Source organism: Vanacampus margaritifer, chromosome 10, assembly GCF_051991255.1.
Source record: "Vanacampus margaritifer isolate UIUO_Vmar chromosome 10, RoL_Vmar_1.0, whole genome shotgun sequence".
NCBI classification, from domain to species: domain Eukaryota; kingdom Metazoa; phylum Chordata; class Actinopteri; order Syngnathiformes; family Syngnathidae; genus Vanacampus; species Vanacampus margaritifer.
This window is the reverse complement of record NC_135441.1, coordinates 14,599,874-14,626,120: the sequence shown is the minus strand read 5'-3', so window position 1 is coordinate 14,626,120 and position 26,247 is coordinate 14,599,874. Positions and strand designations below refer to the sequence as shown.

General features: G+C 37.2%; 1 protein-coding gene across 1 annotated transcript; it reads left to right on the top strand.

Moving 5' to 3' along the window:
* The first annotated feature begins 465 nt into the window (after positions 1-465).
* Positions 466-26,247, top strand: LOC144059425 (neuronal acetylcholine receptor subunit beta-2-like). The gene is made up of 6 exons (XM_077578511.1): positions 466-1,196; positions 14,067-14,212; positions 15,256-15,300; positions 15,679-15,788; positions 20,552-21,536; positions 23,974-26,247. Exons 1-6 carry the CDS (start codon positions 1,142-1,144, stop codon positions 24,127-24,129), a joined length of 1,497 nt encoding a protein of 498 aa, XP_077434637.1. The 5' UTR covers positions 466-1,141; the 3' UTR covers positions 24,130-26,247.

The window sequence follows — 26,247 nt, the reverse complement described above, 5'->3', positions numbered from 1 at the left end:
GAAGAAACTTGAGTCCTTTAGATGGTTTTCTTGGCTTGAAGAATGCCATCTAGAGGAGTCAAAAAATATCACAAGTGCTTCATGAAGCTTCATTTGTCCATCACTACTTTGAACTCTGGGTTCCACTAAATAACCAACCCTAACTCCACTAATTGACCGGAGCCCGCGGACTTGAAAGTCACGCTAGGTTTACTTTCCATTAGCATTCCAAAACCTCCATTTTAAAGAAATGTTAACATAGCTTAGAAAACTCACAGACCAACTAAGTGATTATTCGATATTATTAAGCCTAGTGTCACTTCTGCAGATCTTAGATTTCTTCTTATGACCACATGCTTGTTGTGATGCTTCCCATTTTTGGATTGGATTTTGTGCTTCTTGTAGCGGACTTAATGGCAGAGCTTCCTCACCGCAGCCTCTCTAAGGGAATTGTCATCTTGACACCAACCTTTTTTTGCTGCTGATGAAGCCTCCAACACATGCCAGTCTTTCTAATTATTATTATTTTTAATCTTGATCTAGAAACACAAAGAATGAAACTCATTTATTTCGTGTCCAGACTCTAGACAGAAACATTCCAGTGGTACTTCTTTTTCTTTCTTTCTTTTTCACTGCAGCTGAAGTTGATTTTAAATGCTCATCCCTGCATGAGAGAATATCTAAGTTTGTCCTCTGCCCATCAAGAGCGAGTTGGCGTGCAAGTGGAGCCCGGCTGGGGAGCGCACTGGGCGGGCTGCGGAACCACGCGGAGACCGTGGAGCCTGAATCTTTGATCGCAGGAATGACCACCTTGCAGATAGCGCGATTGTGACTCCTGCATGGCCGCGCATTTCTCCACTCGACTCTCCTTTTGCAATCGGCCAAGAGGACGTAAAACAAGGGGGGGACACTGTGCTCATTTTCGCCGGGTGCCGCTGCGCACAATCGGTGCGCTCTTGCAGACTGACTGCGCCCAGGCAGCGGTCAGTGGAGCTCTCCATGCCTCTAAGTCTCAGATAGACACTTTCCCCGGGCGGGATCCGACGCACCGACGCCCTATATAATCCATTATTGTCCCACTCCAAGCGTGCAGTGGAAGAGGAGCACAAAAAAGAGCGTCATCTGCAAGTTTACGCGCGTTTTCGCATGCAGCCTCTGGACGATGGCGGTCCTGGCGAAAGCTGCGCTGCTTCTCCTGGTTGTCGCCGCGTCACAAAGTGAGTACAGTAATCTCCTTTTTCAAAATCCTTCCAAATCGGGACAGAAGGGCTTGTACTTTGGGGCGTCTGTCAAAGAAGATCAAACATGTCTTGGCTGTTCCGTTGCCGGATCGTCACTTGTCACATGCGCAGCGCCGGATTGACTCTTTCGGGGGAAGCTTAATTTTCTTTACCTTGTTTAATATAGACTATACATATTTGAAATAAACCAGCAACGAAGGCCGCAGCGTTTTACGTCTCAATTCCTAAAGTGCTACTTTCTGTGAGAGGGATTGTGTTGGCCACTTCATTAGGTACACACGTGTGCAATTTAATATCAATTAAGAGCTGTATCAAAATGATACTATCTATCTGTCCGTCCGTCCGTCCATCCATCCATCCATCCATCCATCTATCTATCTATCTATCTATCTATCTATCTATCTATCTATCTATCTATCTATCTATCTATCTATCTATCTATCTATCTATCTATCTATCTATCTATCCATCCATCCATCCATCCATCCATCCATCCATCCATCCAATCATCCTACCTACCTACCTACCTAGTTGCAGTTGAAGTTTTCAGAGGGTATGTTATTATAGGTCACTGTATCTTGTTTAGCTTCTCTAGAAGTATGAAGTTGTAGTTTGTAGTGGTATAGAACCACACATCATCATATTCGGGTGGTAATAATAATAATAATAATAAAAAAAAAATATATAAAAAAAAAATTAATAATAATAATAAACATGAGGGTTTTTTTGTGCCAAAAATGACATATAAAAAACTAAGTGAAGTGTCAACAAAATCCAGTTAAATAAAAGCATTTTGATACAGCTCTTGTATCAGCTCTAATTAGATTGTATAGATTGCAATAATACAAACTACATAATATATTTGGCAGGATATGACAATGTTCTTTAATGACCGAACAAAGGGATGTAGTAGACCAGGTATTGCACACACTGGATTGACCGTAATGTTTATCTCATGTTGTGATCTTGTGGGCCTCTTTGTTCTTTAATGACTTCCCGTCAATGCCAAGGCAATCTAAAGATAAGACTGTTGGAATCGGATTCTTTGGGAGAAAGATACTAAAGTACCCTCAAACCCTAATTAAAAATACAGGACGGTGAACTGATGTTAAGTCAATTTAGTGTGGCGTAATGTGTCAGTGCTGCTGCACAACTCAACAGGCCGAAACCAAAACTTTGAATGTGAATTCAAAGCTTGGATGAGTTGCAAAATATTGTTGTAACTGCAGAAAACTGTTTGTCTCCAGTGGAACCAAACATGTTTCATTATGAGTTAATCAAAATTGCATTTAATCAAAATTGAATATAACTTATGTTTAACAATTGAGTACAAAAACAAAATTTTGCACCATTTCTACAAAGATCAGGTTCCAAGCTCCGGCCCCGGGTCCTACCACATATGTGTATGGGCCGAAATATGCACGTTTCATTCCAGTGTTGTTCTCAGGCCAACAGCTGTTGCTTGACATGTTGCAAATGAGCTCTCTGGCAAGAGCTGACGAAGATGAGTCACTAAGTTGGCACCAATTTGTATGTTGTTGCTCTCTGAGTACCACATCTCCTCTCACTGCTGCACGCTAACGCTAAGTGTTGAAAAGTTGAAGGACGGGTGAGCAAGAGGCTGCAGCAGCCACCCCTCCCTGCTTGTCATCCACTACAAGAGGGGTTCTCAAACTTTTTGGGTCCTGGGATACCTTACAGGAGAGATATTTTTCCTAGGGCCTATGTGTTCCCTGAAAAAAAGCCTTTTTTCAAGTAGAAAAAAATAATAATTGTACAATAATAAAATGACTGTATTTAGGGAAAACAGTTCTAATGTTATGAGAATAAAGTCGTATTTTTTTCAAGAAGTAAGACTCTTTAGAAGAGCAAAGACTACGGTGGATATAAAAATTCTAGACACCTCTGTTAAAATGTCAGATTTATGTGATTAAAAAAAACCCCCACACCAAATAAAGAATTTTACGACTTTTGTCACACAATGTGAATTACAACTCGCTTGTCACTCCCATTTAACCGGATTTTGAATATGCTTGGTGTATTTTGAACACTGCAACATATCAGTTACAAGTGGGTGTGAACACTTGTGCAACTACAGTATATCAACTTTTAAATTCATTTTTACTCCCCACCTTGAAAAGAGTACCGTAATAAAGTATTTTTTCAAATGGGTGTGTAGGTAATGATAACATTAGTGGTGGAATGTTTTTATTTATTATTATTATTTTTTCAAATCACAAAAACCTAGCATTTGAACAAAGATGTCTAGACTTGTTATATTCCCTGTATTTAGAATTAGGTTTGCATTGTTTAATTTTATTTGTATTGTATTGTAAGTTTTCTTTGTTCTTACAAGTTACAACGATGCGGCCCGCCACGGCCCGCCACGGCCCGGTCCAAAGTGGCCCCACGGCCTGGTGTTTTGGGGCCACTGCTCTTAAGACTAAGCCTTCTCTATAAAACAAGATTACATTTTCAAAAATAACTAACTAAATAAATAAAAATATAGGACTTTATTGCAGTCATACACAATCATTTCTAAAACGCAAACCTTTCGTATGCTCCTTTTATTGGCTCACATGTGTCAATATGTATGCATGTTTTAAAATTTATGTTTTATTGCAAATGACTTAGCGGACCCCAAACTGTGGCTCTCGGACCCTCAGAAGTCCAGCGATAGATACTTTTATTCAAAATGAAAATATCACCATGGAGATGATAAAATGAACACACCCATTACAATTTTTCCCAATTTTTGACCATTTCACAACTTTTTTTTTCACAACCCCACACAATAATGTGACCTATCCTGATACAATGGAAAACTAATGTGAGAAATAAAGGGACATCTGTCAGCCAAAGAGAGTTAGATCTGAACTTGTTTCCCAGCATCTATTGAAATTCAAACACAATCTGCTTTTTCCTCTGGTCTTTGAATCGGTGGAGGCTGATGGATCTCACTCTGCTTCATCTATCCTTCCTTCCTTTCCACAGTCTCTCCTTTGGTCTCTTGAGGTCTCCCTAATTTGTTGGAATTTAGATGTTTATGGGGTTGGTGAAATAGTTGGGTAGTAGGCGATGTCTGGTCGGTGCTGGATTTCACTTTCCTTTCTTTTCTTTGATCCTTCCTCAGGTCTCCTGACAACCTCACGACTCTAACTGGATTCTGAAGTATTCGGTTTAGGTGAACGGTATGGGATTTTTAATAGGTTTTAGGTGAATTAATGAGTACACACTCACACGCACGCACACATGCACACACACAAAAAAGAAGAAGAGAAAAAACAAAAGAGAGAGAGAGTGAGAGCAAGGATGATGACATGTCGAATCGGTAAGATTACCGAATGAACAATACTGAGCTATCTCTCAAGAAAAGAAAAAAAAAAGAAAAAATATATGAACTTGTTTGGGTCTGAGAAAAGGTTAGGGCTATAGGCTCACTGAATAATTGACATCCCTACACCAAAAGTAGCCTTTCCGGAAGCAAAATTTGGAACAGCAGCTACTTTATCTTTTTTGTTTTTGTTTTAAACCCAACCAACTTTTGTTGATCACAAATTGATTTGGTGCGCGTGTCTCGGCGAATAACCTTTGATTGTGTTGCAGTCCTAGCGCATGTGAGGTGATGGCATTCTTATTTTTAGAGGCATTCAATTATTGAAGAGTGGAGAGTGCAGCAAGTTAGACACTAGTGTATGTGAGTGTCTGCATACATGTGTGATGAGACCTCCTGGTATTTCCCCCAATGTCTCCCCAACCTCGTTCGTGTCCCATCCATTGGTTTTTGGCTTTTTCTGACAGCTCAAGACATCTCGACATACAGTATGTTTCCAACTGCTGCTTCAGTAGTGCCACCTATCTTCTAAGTCACGGTTAAGTCATGGTGGCCTGTCAGAAAATAATTATTGTTAAATGGTCTTCCCTCCAAAAGAGGATTTTTCAGGAGCTTGCTTTATTCAGGAACTGTAAAATGAGTGCTGCTAATTTTTATGTAACTTCACACCAAATTGTAAATGCATCATATTCATATCTAAAAATCCCAATGACACAAAAATATCTTTAAAATTCAGTGTTGTTGTTAAAGAGTTTGACTAAGTTTGTTCTTTAACTCATTCACTGCCGGCTGAACGGCTTGACGGCTATAGACGTCAGAAATTCATTTGAACCATTTCTATTAGTTACATTTTTTCCCCCACTTTTGTTAACAAGAGTATGAAAACCTAGAATTATTAAAGTCATGCGATTAATTACAATTACAAATTTCAGGCGATTAAAATTTTTAATTGTAACTAATCGCATGACTTCACTAGTTAACTCACAATTAATCACAAATTTTATATCTGTTCTTAATGTACAATTTAAAAAAAATCTAGGTTTTATACTGTTGTTAACAAAAGTGGTAGAAAAAAATAGTAGAAATACTTAAAATTAATTTTTGACGTCTAGACCCGTCAATGGCAGTGAATGAGTTAAATATAAAGTTAATATTAATGAATAGTGGTAGACTATCATGTGCTCTATGAAAACTGCTTCTATGTGAAAATGGAAGGAAAGTCAAAGGTATTAAAATTTCCCCCTAGATTTGGGGTTGACACAGGGCTGGCCAGAGACCAGAGGTGGCCATGGCCGCCATGTAGCTCCGCCCCTGAGCTCACCCTTAATCCTCATGAAGATAAGCAGTCTAGAAAAAGGATCCATGTCTGTTTTAATACAATCAGGGAGCGCACAATATGTGGACAGTCCATCAGAATCAGAATCATCTTTACTGGCAAGTATGTCAAATTTGGCGATAATTTGAGTCAGTCTAGCATTTAGTAGAAACTATTGGAATATCTGAGGGTTTTGAGTGCATTGTTCAACAGTGCCTACTAGAGGCAGGAGCTGGAAAAGCTTGCTGTCATGACTCGCGAGTAGCGTTATACTCTGAAAACGTATTTCCACAGCAGTTGCTTTGAATTCAAGCCGAACAGATTGAAGTAGCTTTTAAAAAGCAAACAAACGAATGATTTTGTGTCTGTCTCTGATCCTGCCATTTCTAGTGTATGTCATCTCGCTAACACCACATGATATAAATGTACGTTCTCATGTGATTATACTACCTTGACGGTGTGCTTTTATTGTGGTTGCTTCTCCCTGTATCGTCGTGACAGACGACTTGTTGTCCCCAGAGATTTTAAACCTTGACTGTCATGATCCTCCAAGTAAGCACTTGTCCTCCTCACTCAGATATCCGTGATAGCGTAATATGGAGTGATGTGTGTACAACGCACCTCTGCTTTCCGGCAGAGCACCTCTTGTTTGCAGTCATCCCGACGTCCCGTGGCAGGCGTGACGAATGTGACAGCTTTCAGTGTGGCCGCCAATACAAAACTTTGTGATTCTGTCATCCAAAGTTGCTAACTCCCGCACTTTGAGATGTCAGGAGACCGTGTATCTTGCTGATGTCAGATCACAAGTGTTTGCACTATTGGTTCAAGCTGAATGCTTAACCACGCACATATTCCTCTGCTGATTCTGGGCCTGGGTGACGTCGACATGGAATCCGGCCATGCAGCTGTCATACTTGGGTTTGCTGCCCTGTCAAACACGACAGCTCCAACACGCCAGAGGCGGTCGGGCAAGCAAACCAGTGAAATCATTTGTGAAGTGTGTTTTTACACTCAAACATGTCAAATGGGCAGCTATCGTTCAACCAAATTTGTCTTTTCTCACAGATATGACAAATTGTCCAGTAACTCAGATTCTATTAAAAGGAACACCAACTGGAATGACACGTTTGTTCCAGAGGATTTATTTGGTTGTTACTAACATATCTATGAGATTAATTTTTCAAAAATAATTTCCAGTTTATGCAACCTCGCAAGCCAGATTGATAATTGTGATTCACTCAAGGGAGTTCTTCACATATATGGAACTTCACTCGGCTGATCCGTTCGGGAAAGGAGGGACTTGTTGTACAAAACTTCCAGCTGATTGGATGATGCGGCATCTTTGTATGTTTGTTTTGACCAATCAAGGCAACGGATGAAAATGTCGTCTTTGGTCTCGTCTTAGGGGGGAAAAAAAGCACAAACATCTTTACCAGATAAAAATGCACGAAGCGCCTCTCGCTATTCAACATTCAACAAGGAAACGTGAGTAATTCTGCGAGAACAGAATTAATTGCAGCATTCATTCGTCTGTTAAGAATGTTTGTGTCACTCCCGCTAAAGCAAGGCACAATTCTATATGACGGAATAAAGGCCTATATGACAAAATAAGACTGACCAGTAAACTAAGAGTGGCTAATAAAGGATCATAGCAACTGCATAGCAACTGAAAACATCATCAAGACCTTCCTTTTTAAAAAAGCTTTCCCCGATTAATTTCTATTTTGAATGTTGATTTTAGTCTTGACTTTTTACTATTATTTTTATTGACAGTTTGAAATTTTTTTTTTACTCTGTGCTTTTATTGCTTTTATTGTATGTATATATATATATATATATATATATATATATATATACAGTATACTTGATTTTTTGGCACACCCCTAATGCTTTTTTTGTAAATATATATATATATATATATATATATATATATATATATATATATATTTTTAATGAATGTAAAGTGTGTTACAAATAACATCTATTATGGTTATTATCGCCATAAGGGGCATAGTAACTGCAGGGTAAATACAAAACAAGAGTGATGACTCAAACTAAGAGTGGCTAATATATCATCATCATAAGGGACACAGCAACTGACTACAAATATGATCACAATGGAAATAGCAACTGCATTGCAACTGACAACATCAACATCATAACAACACAATAACCCAACAAAAACACAGCCATAGCAAAAATTGCCCCAAACTTCAGTGTCATGGAATCACCGGTATACAATGTATACAAAAGGTCACGCCCCTTTTCAAATGCCAGGTTTTTGTGATATCAAAAAATCTGACTAAGATAAATCATTTCAAAACTTTTTCAATCATTCATGTTACCTTCAACCTATTCAACACTATTGAAAAAAAAAAAGCGAAATAATATGGTTGCACAAGTGTGCACATCATCTTGGGATATGGTTTTGTTCACATTCAAACTCATGACTTGGGTTCAGTTCAAAAGTGAATATAAATCCTGTGAATGGTTGTCTATGCCATTGGGTGTAGTCTGTCTTTTGCCCTAAGTCAGTTGGGATGGGCTCCAGGTCCCAATCACACACCCCTTAACTGGCCCAATGTCTTCTTCCGTGCTACAGTTATGATGCAGAAACGACTTCTAAGACCCTGGCATTGAACTCGCCTCATTTCCTGCATGGTCGTCAGTACTTGTTTGAGTCATCTGTACTCAGACAAAACACGCTAAATGAAATACAGGGAGCTTCTGAATAGCAAACGAACCATCTCTGAACAGTCTTCTAAACTACTTGGACGTTTTCATATTTAGAGGGCGCTACAGGCACATCTGCAATTCTAAAGTGCAAAAGCCATTTGGATCAACAGCAGTGTCATCCTTAAGATGACTTGGAGAGGAATACTTTTGTTTTGAATAGAATGTGTTGGTTGTTGTTGATTATTGTTGTGACAGTACTTCCGCATGGTCTCAGTTGTGCTCCAGTGCTCCTGAACATGTGTTCTTGCCTCAGTTGTTATTAATGTCTTTGTAATGAATAACTAAATCTACCCATTTTCTATAGTGCTTGCCCTCATCAGGTGGGCTGCAACATATCCCAGTTGACTGAAGGTGCGAGGAACAATGCAGCGCAATCTTTCAATTGAGGCAGACCTACTTTTTTATTTTTATTTTTATTTTTATTTTTATTTTTATTTTTATTTTTATTTTTATTTTTATTTTTATTTTTATTTTTATTTTTATTTTTATTTTTATTTTTATTTTTATTTTTATTTTTATTTTTATTTTTATTTTTATTTTTATTTTTTATAAAGAAAAACAAAAAGAAAAAAAAGGGAAAAAAAGTGAGGCAGACATACTAATAACTCAATTCATTTTGAACAGTATATGAGGTCATCAGTATTCATATTTTCACAATCCGTGACTATATTCACATAAAGCAAAACTAATTCTTGCGCCTACTTAAGAAAGATCAGCAAGTGACATATTTAAGCAACATATTTGTATTGTTCCAGGCGGATGCGTTTGTCCCTTTTGGCTGTAAAAACAACCATTGACCTCTTGTCTCATCTACATTTGCTTTGTGCTGTTTTGCCCCGCAGTTTCCACTGTCCTGTCAAGCAAACGTGATTCATGAATACCAAACCAGGCTGTCACAAAAGCCCTAAATAACACTCAATAACCACTGGAATAATAACACGAGGTTATCAAATGTTGGGACACAAACATTCAACTACATCACTTTTTTTATACAATCACTGCTAAATGAATACCTCTCTGTCAGTGTCACTCCAAAAGGAATTTGATTCGTTTTGCAAAAGCAGCCATTTTGTTCATAAATAACATACGGAATCGTATGCAGTATAAATGTTAACATTTCAAGTAAAGGGGCTCAGGAGTTAGTAATGTACAAAACTCTGGCAGCGTGTTTGAAACCAGCAACTGTCACTGAAGCTCTGTGACCCAGTCAGACTGTGCTCTGTGTTGATTACATGGATGAAAACAGCCCTGCGGTGTGTGTGCGTGCATGTGTGTGTGTGTGTGTCAAATGTGCGTCTTTACTGCCGTACGAGCTCCACATTGTGAGCACTTCTGACATGCAACGTACAGTATGTGCAGTAAATAAAAATAGAGATTGTATAATATATATATATATATATATATGTATAGATGATTCCTGATTTATAATAGGTAGGTAGTCGACACGCACACCCAATTCTTTCATTACCCGTCCAATCAAGCAGGATGCTATTTTGCCGGAGCACCAAATTGGTGAGACCTCGCAGCACGACATTTAAACATCGCTTCACCAACTATTGCCCTTGGCCTGTGCGTGAGTGTGCGTGCGTTTCTCATGGTGCACTTTGTGATCCTTTTAAACGTCACTGGTAATCAAGAATAGGTCATCAAATACCAGGATGAACACTTTGAATATCATAAAATATATACTTGACTTTTGTGTTGTGTCTTTTAACTTGTTCACCGCCATTGATGGCTATAGATGTCAAAAATTCATTTGAACCATTTCCATTAGTTTAACATTTTTTTCTCCCACTTTTGTTAACAAGAGTATGATTTTTTTTTTTTTACTGTACATTTAGAACAGATATACAATTTGTGATTAGTCGTGAGTTAACTAGTGAAGTCATGCGATTAATTATGATTAAAAACGCCCCTAATTTTTAATAATCTTTTCTTAAAAAAAAAAAGGCTGATTAAAATTTTTTTTAAAAAGAAAGAAGAAAAAATTACTAAGAATTAGGAGCGTCAGTCGATAATTTTTTTTTTTACAATTTAATCACCTGACGCCCCTAATTTTTTATAGTCTTTTTTGAAAAATCTTGTCAGGTGATTAATTTTTTTTAATCTTAATTAATCGCAAATTTCATATCTGTTCTAAATGTACAATAAAACATTTTTTTTTACTAGGTTTTCATACTCTTGTTAACAAAAGTGGAAAAAAATGTAGTTCAAATAGTTCAAATGAATTTTTGACGTCTCTAGCCGTCAAAGGCAGCGAATAAATTAATCATGGGCAAGAAATCACTCAGAATTGGTTGCATTTTTAACATGGAAGAGGGTTGTACAAGGTCAGAATGTCCTCCTTGAAGATTCATCAGATTCATAAGGACCCCAAGAATACAACATGGTGGAAAAACATTTCAAGTGGGGTCGCATGAAATACTAAAGTGTGTCCACAAAATATTCCACCCTCCCCCATTAAAATACGTAGCTATAATATGCACACAAAATACTAATTTGTGACCACAAAAAATCTATTTGTGCCCATGAAATAATCTGTTTTCACAAAATAGTTCTAATGAACAAAATACTAATTTATTACCACAAAATACAAATTTGTGGCCACGGAATAAGTGTATAACATGCGCACAAGATATTAATTTGTGGTCGCAAAAAAAGTATATCATGCTCATAAAATGCTAAATTGTGGTCACAAAATCGGTAAAACATGCAGACAAAATTTTAATTGGTAGCCACAAAATCAGTAAACCATGCACACAAAATTTTAATTGGTGGCCACAAAATAAGTATAAAGTCCACAAAATACTGATCTGTGGCCACGAAATAAGTATGACATGCACACAAAATACGAATTTTTGGCACAAAATATGTAAAACATGCACACAAAATATTAATTAGTGGCCACAAAGTAAGTATAACATGCACATAATTTTTTTTTTTTAATTTGTAACCACAAAATAAGTATAACATGAGTACAAAATAAAGATTTGTGGCCACAAAATAATTACAACCTGGTCAAATTATTGATGGGCACGGAGTAAGTATAACATGCACACAAAATACTAATTTGTGGGAACAAAATACATAATGTGTAAAAAATATACATTTATGGACACAAAATAAGTATAATTTGCGTACAAAAAACAAATTTGTGGCACACAAAATAACTCATAAAATTGTGCCTCCCAAAAATGTAGAATGTGGGAAAGCAAAACACATTTTTGCCTACAAAGTACTAATTTGTGTCCATGAAGCAGCTGTGGCTCCCCCTGGTAAAAAAAATGGAGTGCACCCTCGCTAGAACCTTTAGACGCGGAGGCTAAAGACAATAGACAGGAATGGGATTGAGTTTTATTTTATTCTGAAAAACATGGCATTGTGGACTATTGACAAGAACAAAACAAGAGTAAAACACACTTGCCTTGCGGACGTTGGCTATGGCAGTTTCAAGCAAAGACGTCCAAGTTGTTTACAATGAGATTTGTATCACACCCTCCAGTTAGTATTTTGTACATACATTAAACATATATCTTGATTACATCATACATATATGATGGCCACAAGTTTGGCTATATTGGCGCCATTTACATTCCTTTCCCGCCATGTCATGTGCGGGGCTCCAGAGCTTCTGTTTGTGTTTGTGATGTCACTTTAACCTGTTTTTGTTCACCCCGCGACGCCAAATAATATCATTTGTGACACCTCAGATGTGACGCACCCGCACAAACATCTACCTTCGCATGGCGGCGGGATCAAACCCAACGTGTTTACACATGGCCCGGGGTAACTAGTCAGCATAGCTAATCGCTTCAGACACACACATTATGCAACGCCAAGCCCCCTCGACACCCCACGTTAGCCTGATATGAATGCGTCGTAGCGATAAGCACTCGGCTGAGATGATGAAATTAGGGAAATCAAAATCAGAGAAGTGGAATGTTTATTTAGAGGAAGTTGCACTCTGCCGTTTGACATTTTTGGCATGGCGTCCGACGGATTAAGATTGCATAACAGCCAGAGGATATTTTGGCTTTGAAATTAGTTGGGATGCTTGAGCTTGCTCTTCCAAGAATTGAGTAGGATTTTGTTGTAAGTGTAAAAAAAAAAAAAAGAAGACATTTGCATAGAGGAGTCTTCATATCATTGATGAACCTCACTAATTTGTCATTTCTACCAAAGATGGCGTACTAGTAAAGGTAAGTAAGTTGCTGCAGAAAGAGGACATTGGCGAGAATAAAGGCGATATTGTATATTTGAAGGCGGGTCTCCATTCATTTGAAAGTAAGCCACTCACGTATATTTTTTACCACAAACTTCGTTGTACATGTGAAATTATAAATAGCCTATAGTTAAATATTTTTGGCAAAAAACAATATGTGTACTTAACTCATTCACTGCCATTGACGGCTATAGACGTCAACAATTCATTTGAACTATTTCTATTAATTTAACATTTTTTTCCACTTTTTCCACACAAGAGTATGAAAACTTTAAAATTATTGTACATTTAGAACAGATATAAAATCTGTGATTAATCGTGAGTTAACTAGTGAAGTCATGCGATTAATTACGAAAAAATGTAATCGCCTGACGCTCCTAATTCTTAATAATCTTTTCTTCTTTCTTTAAACATTTTTTTTATAATCTTTTTTTTTTTTTAAAGAAAAGATTATTAAAAAATTAGGGGCGTCAGGCAATTAAATTTTGTGATCATAATTAATCGCATGACTTCACAAATGTTATATCTGTTCTAAATGTGCATTAAAAAAATTATAGGTTTTCATACTCTTGTTAACAAAAGCGGGAATTTTTAAAAAAATTAATAGAAATAGTTCAAATGAATTTTTGACGTCCATAGCCGTCAATGGCAATGAATGAGTTAATACACTGTATTTTTAACGCTTGGTGGCGCATTGTGAAAGCCTCTGTGCGTTTTGATTGGCTATCATTTTCAACATCGCCACTTTATGCTTATGACTGAATGCACATTTGGAGCTGGTTAATCAATAGAAAAGCAAGCGAGTGTTGATCAGCTGTTGCCCAGCAACCCTATTCTTATGCGAACATGCTTTGAATTATGTAGCGTAGGTATTGTCCATTGATGTACAAAAATAAAATATGCTGACCGAACAAAGCACGATTGGATGCACACACATTTAGCGTGTCGGATGAAATTATCTTGTCAGAATGTGACCATTGAGCCACATGAAACCTAAATTGTTTTGAAGCATTTGAACCATGCTGTCACATCTGGATAAGTGGTGCTCAACAAAATAAATAGCTGACATCTATATGCAGCCGTGTGTCATTTCATTCTATGTGTTTAATGTACGTTCATTCGTGGCGATATAGGTTTTTTTAACAGATGATTTTAAATTCCCCTCCGGCTAGCATTTGGATATTGAAGCATAGTCCTGAATAACGCTGACATTGTGTGTGTGTTTGTGTGTGTTTGCAGCTGCCTTGTGCGCAGAGGTGGAGGAACGTCTGGTGGGTCACCTGTTGTCGGCAGACCGCTACAACAAACTGATCAGACCGGCCGTCAACAACAGCCAACAAGTCACCATTTACATCCAAGTGTCACTGGCCCAACTCATCAACGTGGTGAGGAAGATCAGCCGTGCCAGGCCTTCAAACGTGATGATGATGATGATGATGATGATTGATGGCTATGATGTTAAATATTCCTATTAACTCATTCACTGCCATTGACAGCTATATACTTAAAAAAAATACATTTTAACTATTTCTATTCGTTAAACTTTTTTTCCCCATTTTTGTTAACAATAGTATGAAAACCTAGATTTTTTTGGGGTACATTTAGAACAGATATAAAATTTGTGAATAATCGTGAGTTAACAAGTGAAGTCATGCGATTAATTATGATTAAAAACGGCCCTAATTTTTAATAATCTTTTCTTTAAAAAAAAAGGATTATTAAATTTTTTTTTAAAAAAGAAAGAAGAAAAGATTACTAAGAATTAGGAGCGTCAGGCGATTACATTTTTTCGTAATTAATCGCATGACTTAACTCACGATTAATCACAAATTTTATATCTGTTCTAAATGTACAATATATTTTATCAAAGTTCATTTGAATAATCTTTTCTTTAAAAAAAATAACATTTATTTATTTTTTAAAATAATCTTTTTTTTTTTTAAAGAAAAGATTATTAAAAATTAGGGGCGCCAGGTGATTAATTTTTTATTATTATAATTAATCGCATGACTTCACTAGTTAACTCACGATTAATCACAAATTTTATATCTGTTCTAAATGTACAATATTTATTTTTCAAAGTTAATTTTAATAATCTTTTCTTTTAAACAAAAAAAAACATTTAATTTTTTTTAAAATAATCTTTTTTTTAAAGAAAAGATTATTAAAAATTAGGGGCGCCAGGCGATTACATTTTTTTTTATCATAATTAATTGCATGACTTCACTAGTTAACTCACGATTAATCACCAATGTTATATCTGTTCTAATACAATAAAAACAAAATGTAGGTTTTCATACTCTTGTTAACAAAAGTGGGAACATTTTTTAAACTAATAGAAATAGTTCAAATGAATTTTTGACGTCTATAGCCAAGGAGTTAAGAGGCACCAGGCTGTGTATGAGCCTCTAGTCTGTGTGTGTTTCAGAATGAGAGGGAACAGATCATGACCACCAACTGTTGGCTTACTCAGGTTTGTCTTCTCTTTGTCTCATATTAACGTAGGCTGTGCATAGTTGCGTTAGAGTGCCTCATTGGAGGCTGTTTCATGGCTCTAACATGTAGTTGTGGATAAAAGCAAATCCATTTTCCCAAGTTGTAGCTGTGATATTTGATTGACAGTTGAGCACGGTGTGGTTTCAGGCATTCAGCAGCGTTCAAGAGCCGTGACAACGGCTTGATTTTTCACAATTGAGAAGCCTCATTTTTATAAACTGTACTTGCCCGTTTAAAAAAAACATTTTTTTTTTTTACCACTGTACCATGAAAAATAATCATAGAACATTTTGTAATGAGACCAAATTTGAAGATACTACGTGAAGCGTTTGTCTTTTGTCTAAACAATCACCAGGTGTGGAACGACTACAGATTAATGTGGGACCCCGATGAGTATGATGGCATCAAGAAAATCCGCCTCCCGACACAACACATTTGGCTGCCAGACATCGTCCTCTACAACAAGTACGCTTGCAACTTACTGTGAAATTCGATAACAGACACACGTGGCGAGACACGCGGGAAAAAACATATTTTTTCCCCCCACTAGTAAACAATTTTTCTATGAAGTTTTTCATATCCTCTTACTGTCACACACCTCTTTTAGGATAATGAACACATGGCAGCGTGTCAAAATGAAAAGAGTATTTCAAGGGATAAGAGATTATTGAGACCTTGGCATAGATAAATCCTCAAGGTCATTTATTTTGTTAACTACCACTCAACAGAATTTTTATTGGTCCTTTTTTTAATTTTGGAAAAACACCAAAACAAAGAGAATATTAAATAAATAACAGAGATTTAATATTTATATATAGTTTACATAAATTAACTTGTCTTACAACTACAACAATGTTTAAATAAAATAAATAAAAAATAATTAATGGTTTGAACAAATCACTGTTATAGAGGTCAAAGGTGCAAAATATTGTTCATAAAGCCTAAATAAATCAAAATTTAATTTAACAATTTTCTTCAAAACCAGTAACGGGTGAATATTATTGATACTTAGGTCTTTAATAAATTAATCCCCAGGAACAGTTTGGTATCGGGACTAACTCATCACTACTGCTCAGACATTTTGGGTGCAGAAAAAGGGTCAGTTTATTTGTAACACTTTCACATTTTCTGTAGTAACAATTGGTCCAAAAATGGCGATAATAAATTCATATTTAATATGATTAATAAAATTGGGGGTGGGCGAGTACAGATACCTAGTATCGGTATCGGGACGATACAATACCTTATTTCAAGGTATTGATAGTACCTACAATTAGGAATTAGAAATAAGAAGAATAGAAGAATAGAGAATTGCCGTTAATTTTATGCAAATTTAAGGAAAAACGTCACATTGGGAAACCGTGTAAAGGTCTTTTATTTAAAATTATCTTTCAGTTTTTTGGGGGGCAAATTCTATATATTAAAAATTACTTGTGGTTTTGGTACTTGGTATCGGTATCGGTGAGTAGCCTACTCAAGAGTTCAGTACTCGTGCTGGTATCAGTCTGAAAAAAGTGATATTGAATATCTGTAATTTAAAAAAGAATATATGTTAGCAAAACGACTCCATTTATATATAAAACAAATTTGGACATATACAAAAGAGTTGATATAGTATCATTTAACCACTTATTGCACACACACTGTAGTTAGCAGAACAAAGACCTCAAAGAGTTATCATTTTGCTACATTTGAATGATGACTGAGTGAATCTGATGAAGACACCAAAGACACTTTTTTACTGACTTTGACCCAAAAGTGCACTGGAACGGGATGCAAAGAATAGCAAGTAAGACAGGACAGGACAGGACATTGGTAGTGAACCAAGCAATGCTACCAATATGTGGTGGGAGGGGCTATACAGTGCCAAACATCCCTGGAAATAATCTGAGTGTAAACGAGAACACACCCCAGGAGGATAACATAAACATCAATCATGGACTGAGTAATGCAATTAGACAGGGTGGTGTCTAGATGCACATGCTAGTGAATCAACACATAAATGTTAGCATCAGTGGTTCAGTCAATTATAAGACCAGCGCCATGCTGCCTTTTGGGAATGTTGATAAAAATGATGATAAATCAATCAGGTGTAAATGTGAGATGGGTGCAGTGTGGATATGCTTCATGTGTGTTGAGTTCAGCGGCGGTGCACCGCTGTTTATACTCGCCATCAAACTTTCATCAAGACAGATTGCCGGTCAACGTTAAAACCGCGCAACAAACAAAATGGATCCCGAGGCCAAATGATAAAAGATGATGGGGCCGGAGAGCCCAAAGTGAATAAGAAGAAGGTGCTCACTTTTAGTGATGTCTACACGTCTCCATTCCTGAACATCCCTCTATTCCTAGCAATAGAAAGTGAACGTGACGCTGGAATCCTGACCTACTTTATAATTGATAGTCTATGTATCTATAATGCATCGCTTGTAGCTTCGGTGAGATCAAGTCAAAAGGAAGGTTTCAGCAGATTGGAGGCAGGTAAATGGGGAGATTGTTGCCTCGATGCGGCAGTTTGCTAGGATACTAAGGAAGATAACGACATTCTGTAACACCGAACTGGCACCGGTTAAAAGGGAACATTGAACAACTGTGTAATATTCACAGAGACAGTAGCGAAAACAGTTAGACAGGTCAAAGTCCAGATGTCTGGTGGTTAGATGGGGAGAGATACTTACTAGGTGTGGTTTTGAAGAGCAGCTCACCTCCCCCACCCCCCAAATTCCTTACAATTGGAGATAGACGATATGTTTTAGTTTTTTTTCTGAGCCGATAGTGATACCAATTATTATTTGTCAAGGAGGCCGATAAACAATATTGGAAGCCGATATTCACTTTCACTAAAAGGCAAAACATTGGTGTCCAAAAAACACAACAAAAACCTAACTATTAACAATTATTATTAGTGAAATGTCTATAAGCATATTTTATCGAAATACTTTTATTTATTTATTTATTTTTTTAAATCTTAGACAATAGACATGTTTGTTTTAAAATTCTAACAAAAAAAAAAAAATCATGGTCCCAGGGACATCATGTCTGAAAAAGTTAAATTGAAACTTAAAAAACAAAACATGAATAATTCCCTATTGTTTTCTACAGTAGTAAATAAAGTTTTCCAAAATTTCAAAATATCTGAAATGTTGAATTTAAATTAAAACTAAAACAGAAGGTGCAGAGAGTTCCCAGGGTCAGTAGCGTCGCTTATAAAATAAATTGAAAATTTAAATGCATAGTTCCCTAAAGTTAACACAGATTTAAACTGATCTTTTGCCGACCATCACATTTTTTTTTTAAGAAAAAAAAGGCGATGCCGATAATCGTTAAAATGCGGAATATCGGCCCAGCCGATAATCGGTCTATCCCTGCTTACAATAATATATTTTATGTGCCCCTTCAATTCCAAACACGGCATTCTGATTACTATAACATTTGTGGGAAGTGAATTAAGCAACAAAAAACACTTTCTTTTTTTTTGTCCATCATGGGGGCGGCCATTTTGCCACTTGCTAAAGAACGACATCACAGTTAATCAGGGCCCAGGTAACTACCAATCACGGCTCAGCTTGCGAACATCACACATCACATGACCAAACTCAGGAAACACGACAGCCATGATTGGTCGTGACTCGTTACCTAAGCAACTGTGATCCATTTTCATTCCACAACAAGTGTCAAAATGGCCGCCACCTGAGATGAATAAAACCAGGTGGATTTAGCTGCTTAAATCCTTTTCCACAAATGCAATAGTAATCAGAATGCCGTGTTTAGACTAGTAAAGGCACATAGAACATATTATTGTAAAGAATATTTTGGGGTTGACTTCCCTTTTAGCCAAATGCAAGAGCGTAGAAATACGTTCTTAGTGGAGATTTAAGCTTCTCTACAGAGATAGCCACTCTAATTTTCAAGGGAAGGGCATTCCAGAGTATTGCTGTACTTTTGCGGCTTTCTGCTTTTGACTCATTTTTAGCTCTCTGAAAGAACAACATGTTGTGAGTGTAAGGCTTTGGACGGAACATAAAGCACCACTAAGTCAGCAAGATAGGAGGGTACTAAGCTGTGTAATATTTTATGAGTAAGTAAGAAAACCTTAAAATCACATCTGCGGTGGACTCGGAGTCAATGGATGTTGATCACCTTCTAACCTTTAAACATTGTGGAACACGATCTTTGCACGTTTCAGTAGAGACAATCAAAGATATAAGGTGACATTTTGAATATAGACTGGATTTAGGTGAACGGTATGGGATTTTTTAATAGTTTTTAGGTGAACTAATGAATACACACTCATACGCACGCACATGCACATACACATACTCACCCACATACAAAATAAAAATTAATAATTAAAAAAAAGGAAAAAAAAAAGAGAGCAATGATGATGACATGTCAAATCGGTAAAATTACCGAATGAACAATACTGAGCTCTCCAGAGAAAAATAAATAAATAATATATATATATATATATATATATATACAGACGCTCCCCAACTTACGAACGAGTTACGTTCCGAGCGATCGTTCGTAAGGTGAATTCGTTCGTAAGTTGCTTCAGTGCTATATTTTGTATTATAATTTATGTTTAAAGCCTATATAAGTATATTGAAGGTTTATATAAGTATTTTTAAGGCTTGTACAAGTAACCTGCATTGGTTTGTACTGAAAAAAACTTTTAATAAAATGGAGAGAATACGTACAGTACTGTATGTTAGAGAGAGAGCGAGAGACACTTAATGGAAGAACACTTAGGAAGAAGTTGAGGGTCGAGGAGAAGAAGATGAGGGTTGATTATCTTCCTTGGAGGATTTACTAGAAACTGGCCGAAAGAAGCGATCCAACAACGATTGCACAGTTTCCTTCTTTTTTTCAACATAAATGATGCGGTAGCACTGTATGGCATCATTCAATTGATTTGCAAACTTTGTGCAACGTTCAATATTTGGGTCTTGCTGCTCGAAGAGTGCGATGGCTTTATTTATGAGCGAAAACACTCGGAAAAAGGCGCGCAATACAAAATCTAACTTACAGCATCTCTTTCCGGACATTTTCCGACACACGCGCAGACATGTTCGTATGTACCGTTGTTCGTAACTCGAATGTTCGTAAGTAGGGGAGCGTCTGTATATATAAATAAAAATAAAGAATATAGACTGGATTGTATTGATACTTTTATTAAGCAGGTTTTTGTTTTCTCCCTCTTAATCTTTCCCCCGTCCGTCCCTCAGCGCCGACGGCACCTACGAAGTCTCCTTCTACTCCAACGCGGTGGTCTCCAACAACGGCGAGGTGGCCTGGCTCCCCCCCGCCATCTACAAGTCGGCCTGCAAGATCGAGGTCCGCGATTTCCCCTTCGACCAGCAGAACTGCACCCTCAAGTTTCGCTCGTGGACGTACGACCACACCGAGATCGACCTCATCCTCCTGAGCGACTTTGCCAGCCGCGACGATTTCAAACCCAGCGGCGAGTGGGACATCGTGTCGCTGCCGGGCCGCAAGAACGAAGACCCCGATGACATCAGGTACCTGGACATCACTTACGACTTCATCATTAAGAGAAAACCTCTCTTCTACACCATCAACCTGATCATCCCTTGCATCCTGATCACATCTTTGGCCATTCTGGTCTTCTACCTGCCGTCAGACTGTGGTGAGAAGATGACGCTGTGCATCTCTGTGCTCCTGGCCCTCACTGTGTTCTTACTCCTTATCTCAAAGATTGTGCCACCCACATCATTAGCAGTGCCTCTGATCGGGAAGTACCTGATGTTCACCATGGTGCTTGTCACCTTTTCCATCGTCACCAGTGTTTGCGTGCTCAACGTGCACCATCGCTCCCCGAGCACGCACACCATGCCCCCTTGGGTCAAACGCGTCTTCATGTACCGACTTCCCTCCTACCTTTTCATGCGGAGACCCGGCAGATCCAACATACGCGAGAGGTTCCGGAAAAAACACCAACAGCGATCGTTCTCGGAGAAGAAAACCGGGGCAGACGGAGGGACGGGTTCCCTGGGACTGGCCGACTCGTCCTCGTCCTTCTACGTCAACGAGGATTCGGCCAAACGCTACGGCTGGACGTTCAGCGACTTTGCCGACAACACCGAGTTCAGGAGGAGGACGACGCTGAAAAGCAGCATCGACGTGGAGGATGCCGTGGATGGCGTGCGCTATATTGCGGACAAGATGAAGAGTGAGGATGATGATGAAGGGGTAGGCTTTTCTAAGGAAATTTCTCAATATGTGTCAAGTGTTCATTTCTAAACTAAGCAAAAATGATTTTGTCAACACACACTTTTCACCGGACTAAAACTAGGCTTGGCTAGGCTAAAACCCTCATTAATAAACATGATCTGGAACTAAATCAGTATGCATTTTTGACGACTAATGAAGACTTCACTTAAAAAACTGGACTAAAATCTATGGACATTTCAGTTCATGAACAATGACTTGATTGATGATTTTGTAAAATCCTGTCTCTGCTAATTTGGCACTACACCCCCTTTCGAATCTGCAGCTAGCGAGTGCAACATGCACAAACATGAGACAGAGGAGGTGGATACACGGTCAAAGATTGAAAAATAAAAGTCAATTATAGTTATAACGTAACAATAATTCAACGGCTATAAGGTTCCAACAATAATGTTAATCCGACCGCTAACTAATGCTGGCTAACTTGCTAGCTCAAAGCATGGAGCCATAGTAGCTACTTGTTGATGTACTGTAATTGTGTGTCAAGTTGTTTTTCATCAAAAAGACAATAGAATTTTTTATGTGGAATAGTTTTAGATCTGAAATGTGCAACATTATCTGCTGACAAAAAAATATAAGTTGGTGAAATGATTGTCCTGACTAAAACTACCGTAGACAGTTTTTGTAAACTAAAACTATACAAATAAAATTATGTTTTCTTGGACTAAAATTAAGACTAAAATGTTAGCTTTATAGTTGACTAAAAATGGACGAAATAAAAACGGGATGAGGTTGACTGATTATATTAAAAACTAACAAGCGTGACTGAAAATGGACTAAAACTGAGACAAAATTTAAAAATGGCGGATGAAATTAACACTGCTGATGAGCAAATCATTTTTTAGTGAATCCTTTGAGTAAGGCCACTTAAATTAGGCTCTACATAATCAGGATTTTTGGGGCTGATTGAAAAAAAAAAACAATAACAGATAACCGATCCAATCACAAGATAAATAACGTGCTTCATTACTATATGTCCGTATAGTATATTACGTATATAAAAAAAAAACGCTTTACGAGATGAAGATTTTTGGGGGTCAATCAACGAGTTTGAAAACAAAAAAAAATACTTCTTAACTTGTTTTCTCGTATTCTCGTTTAGCAATAGTTTAGACAGTGCATCTGTATTTCCTTGTTATTTCAAACAAGTTTGCTTTTTCTGTGATTGGCTGAATGTGCATGGGAAAAAGTGCACAAAAATTACGCCTCGTAAAAATCAATTTTGACTTAAAGATATGTTGAAATTAAATAAATAATACACATATGAAGGTAATTCCTTTATTTGACGTGAATAAAATGTTTTTTGGATTGTAAGAATTATTTTGGAGGATTATTATACATTTGCCGTGTTGAAGTAAATTGCCTCTTGGGAAACACAAGTCAACGTAATAGTGTAGTAATTTCTGTTTATTAGTACATATAAGGGGACTATTTGAGTGATGAACCAAGAGAGACTCTGTACCGATCAAACTAAGGCTGCAGTTTTCTCTTCCTCATGACCAATCATGAGTAATAAATTTGGAACCAGATGCTTCTTCTCTCTTTATTTGATAAATGTCTACATCTGAACCTGACATGGATTTTTTACAGGAAAAAATAAAATAAAATCATGAATGCTGTTACTTTGTGATTTGATGGTCGAGGGCGAGGAGGCGGAGCTCGCAAAGGCTTCCACAACACGACACGCGACAAGGAAAAATATAGATTAGCTTTCAAGCTCACATATTCACTACAGCAGCACAGAAAGATCCCCGAATGAATGAGGTTGTTTTTGCTGTAATGTCTTATTTCACTGATCCGATCAAGGACGTCATTGATTAATCGCACGAATTATGACATTACAGTCAATCGCTAATTTTGCATTAAATGCAAAATAGCGGCCAATCTCAATCCAGACCATCACATCGGTGTAAAGTCTAATTTAAGTAATTCACAAAAGATACACAATTTCACTACTTTATTTAGTCCAAGGTGTTTTTTTTTGTTTTTTTTGAGGACTTGTGAGAGTAAGCAGTACAGAAAATTGATGAATAGTGTAACAGAAAATGGATGGATGACAGGATTTGGAGATGTACTATTTAATGTTATGCTATCCACATGTTGTATGTATAATGTTTATATTTAGAGTTATTCTGAATGAAATATTGTAATTGATATTTTCTAAATGAATATGTGCAATCCTTACTGCCCTTGATATACTGTAATTATTTTTGACAAATAGAGCTGTAGTAGCATAAAACTGCTGTTTGTACCTCAAGTACTTTAGTTGGAACTGTTATTTATTTATGTATTTATTGGTTTATTTATTTATTTGTATTTATTACTACAATTATTAATTAAACAGTGTTTAATTTTTTTAATTTTTTTTTTACTTACACTCAGCTCTGTGTCGTTACAGATCATTGAGGATTGGAAGTACGTGGCGATGGTGATCGATCGCCTCTTCCTGTGGATCTTTGTGTGTGTTTGCGTGGTGGGAACCTTAGGCCTCTTCATGCAGCCTCTGTTCCAGAGTTACAACACCCCCATTGTTGAAGACATGGACCAGAACTGAGGGATGTCACCTGAACTTAGACAAAAGAAGTCAATCTAAATTCCTACCCCGCTCTCCAAAGCGCCAAAACAATCTTTTTATCACATGATCTTACTTACAGTATGTCCACATCACCTGACACTCTGATGCACTTTAACCCCTCTTCCTCCAGCACCTGTTCTGCTCCTGAACTCACCTTTTTATCCTCTACTTGTCCTGCCATCTTGTGATCAAGCAGGAGAACTGAGATTGATCTGGTTTTGATGAAGAAACTAATGCAGGTTATTGATGCAGGTCTGTGACTATGTTAACATTTGTCTGATTTGCAATCATAATTTATATTGACATTAGAGTCAAGGAATGACTATTTGTCCGAGTTCACTCTAAAGTTCTTTGATGAATTTTAGGTCAAGTTCTTCGGGACTTAACTCATCCAAGCTGACATCAATGGACCTTGCTTTATGCACCGGGGCACACTGCACAGTCATCCTAAAAGAGAAATGTGTCTTCCCCAAACTCACAGATATGCAGAATATCCTATTAAGATTAATAATTAAAATTTAAGGGCAATAAAGGGAGAAAGAGTGCGCCCAAACTTAGACTTTTTTCCCCATATATTGTAGTATATTGTAGATTCTCTTGGTTCGTCCCAAGATACGTGAGTGGAGATAAATACAAAATAAGGTTGCAACCATGTTAACCCTGGAGAGCCCAATAACCCTTTTCTTCTTTGGAAAATTATGAATTATACATTAAATGACTGCTATTAAGTTCACTGAACACCAAAATATATGTTTTTTTCAATTTTAACCCTTTTTTTTTTAACTAGCTCAGAGTTGCTAATTTATCAAAATATATATATAAAACATACTCCTAGGCATTCTGCAACATGATATGAAAAAGATTAACAAAAAAAAACACAATTTGACCATCTGATGGTTTGCTGAGAAGATAGTTTTGTTTGGATTGATTTCCAGCTCAACAAAACAGCATGTTGACAGCCATCTTGTCACCACCACTCTGGCTCATGTAAGTGCAATATTCATCCACTAGATGGCCCCATGCAGGGGTCAGAAGAGGCACTCTGGACTTTTGAAGTTAAATTTGTAAAAAAAAAAAGTCTTTGTTATTTGAGTAGCAGAATTTATAGGGGCCAAATTTGACCGCGTGGGTTTTCCAGGGTCAAGAGTCATGAAAAATGACATTACTGAGACATGTTCTTCACTTGCAAAAAAAAAAAAAAGTATATCTGTTCTCAGTATACAAATTCAAACATGAAACCAGTGAGCTGGGTCTTTTTTTTTTCAAATCAACAAAAGCATACAAAGATAAATGGCATTGCCCTCAAGGGCCCCATAAGTTTTACTTAAACCTGCCGGTTGTGCACTGAACATCGCATAATATACCCAGATAGCATTTTAATGACATGTAAATGGGGGCAAACCGAATTAATTGCGGCTCAGTATCTTTTTCTGCTTTGACTTCTTTTTGCATTCTTTTCTACTCTCCTGTCTCCACATGCATGAAGCAAAATCCTAGTTTACTTTCCCAAGAGCCCAGAGACAAAAAACAAAACAAAACAAAAAAAACAGACTTTAAAAAGCAAACACGTTGTGCCAAAAGGGAACTAGCAATGATGTGGATGCACAGAAGAAGATCACCTCCATGTGTCCTCTCCCAGTAGCACACATGCTGCAATATTACTGAGCAGCGCAAAGAATGGAAGAGCAGTTTGTGAGGTTTCACCATTTATAGACTCAGACTGGTGCACAACAAGCTGAGCTTGTGAGACGGTAAAAGCACAAAACTGATTTCCACAAGCGTCTCACTTTATCTTATAAAAAGGTCCTAAGAATTAATTAGTTTGATACAACCATTGTCAAGGAAATAGCAGCATTAATCTTCTAAGCTAACGGGAACAAATGGCCTTGCATCTCTTGCGTTTCCTCTCCAAAATTCCAGTCTGTTCTCAGAGAAGCATTCAAGTGTTTATTTCTATCAAAAAGAAGTATGTTACCTTCATTACATCTGTCACTGAGGCCAATGTGTTAAAAAAAAAAAGGTGCACTGTTGCATCTTTTGTTTCGTCTGAAATGTTTTTGCTTGTCTTGTGGGTGGATGTAAGGAAACATGAGTCGA

Excerpts from the sequence above, each read along its gene's own strand:
- LOC144059425 (XM_077578511.1), top strand. The coding sequence starts at position 1,142 with ATGGCGGTCCTGGCGAAAGCTGCGCTGCTTCTCCTGGTTGTCGCCGCG. Across the intron at positions 15,301-15,678 it reads CCAACTGTTGGCTTACTCAG|GTGTGGAACGACTACAGATT; the intron begins GTTTGTCTTCTC and ends AACAATCACCAG. Across the intron at positions 15,789-20,551 it reads GACATCGTCCTCTACAACAA|CGCCGACGGCACCTACGAAG; the intron begins GTACGCTTGCAA and ends TCCGTCCCTCAG.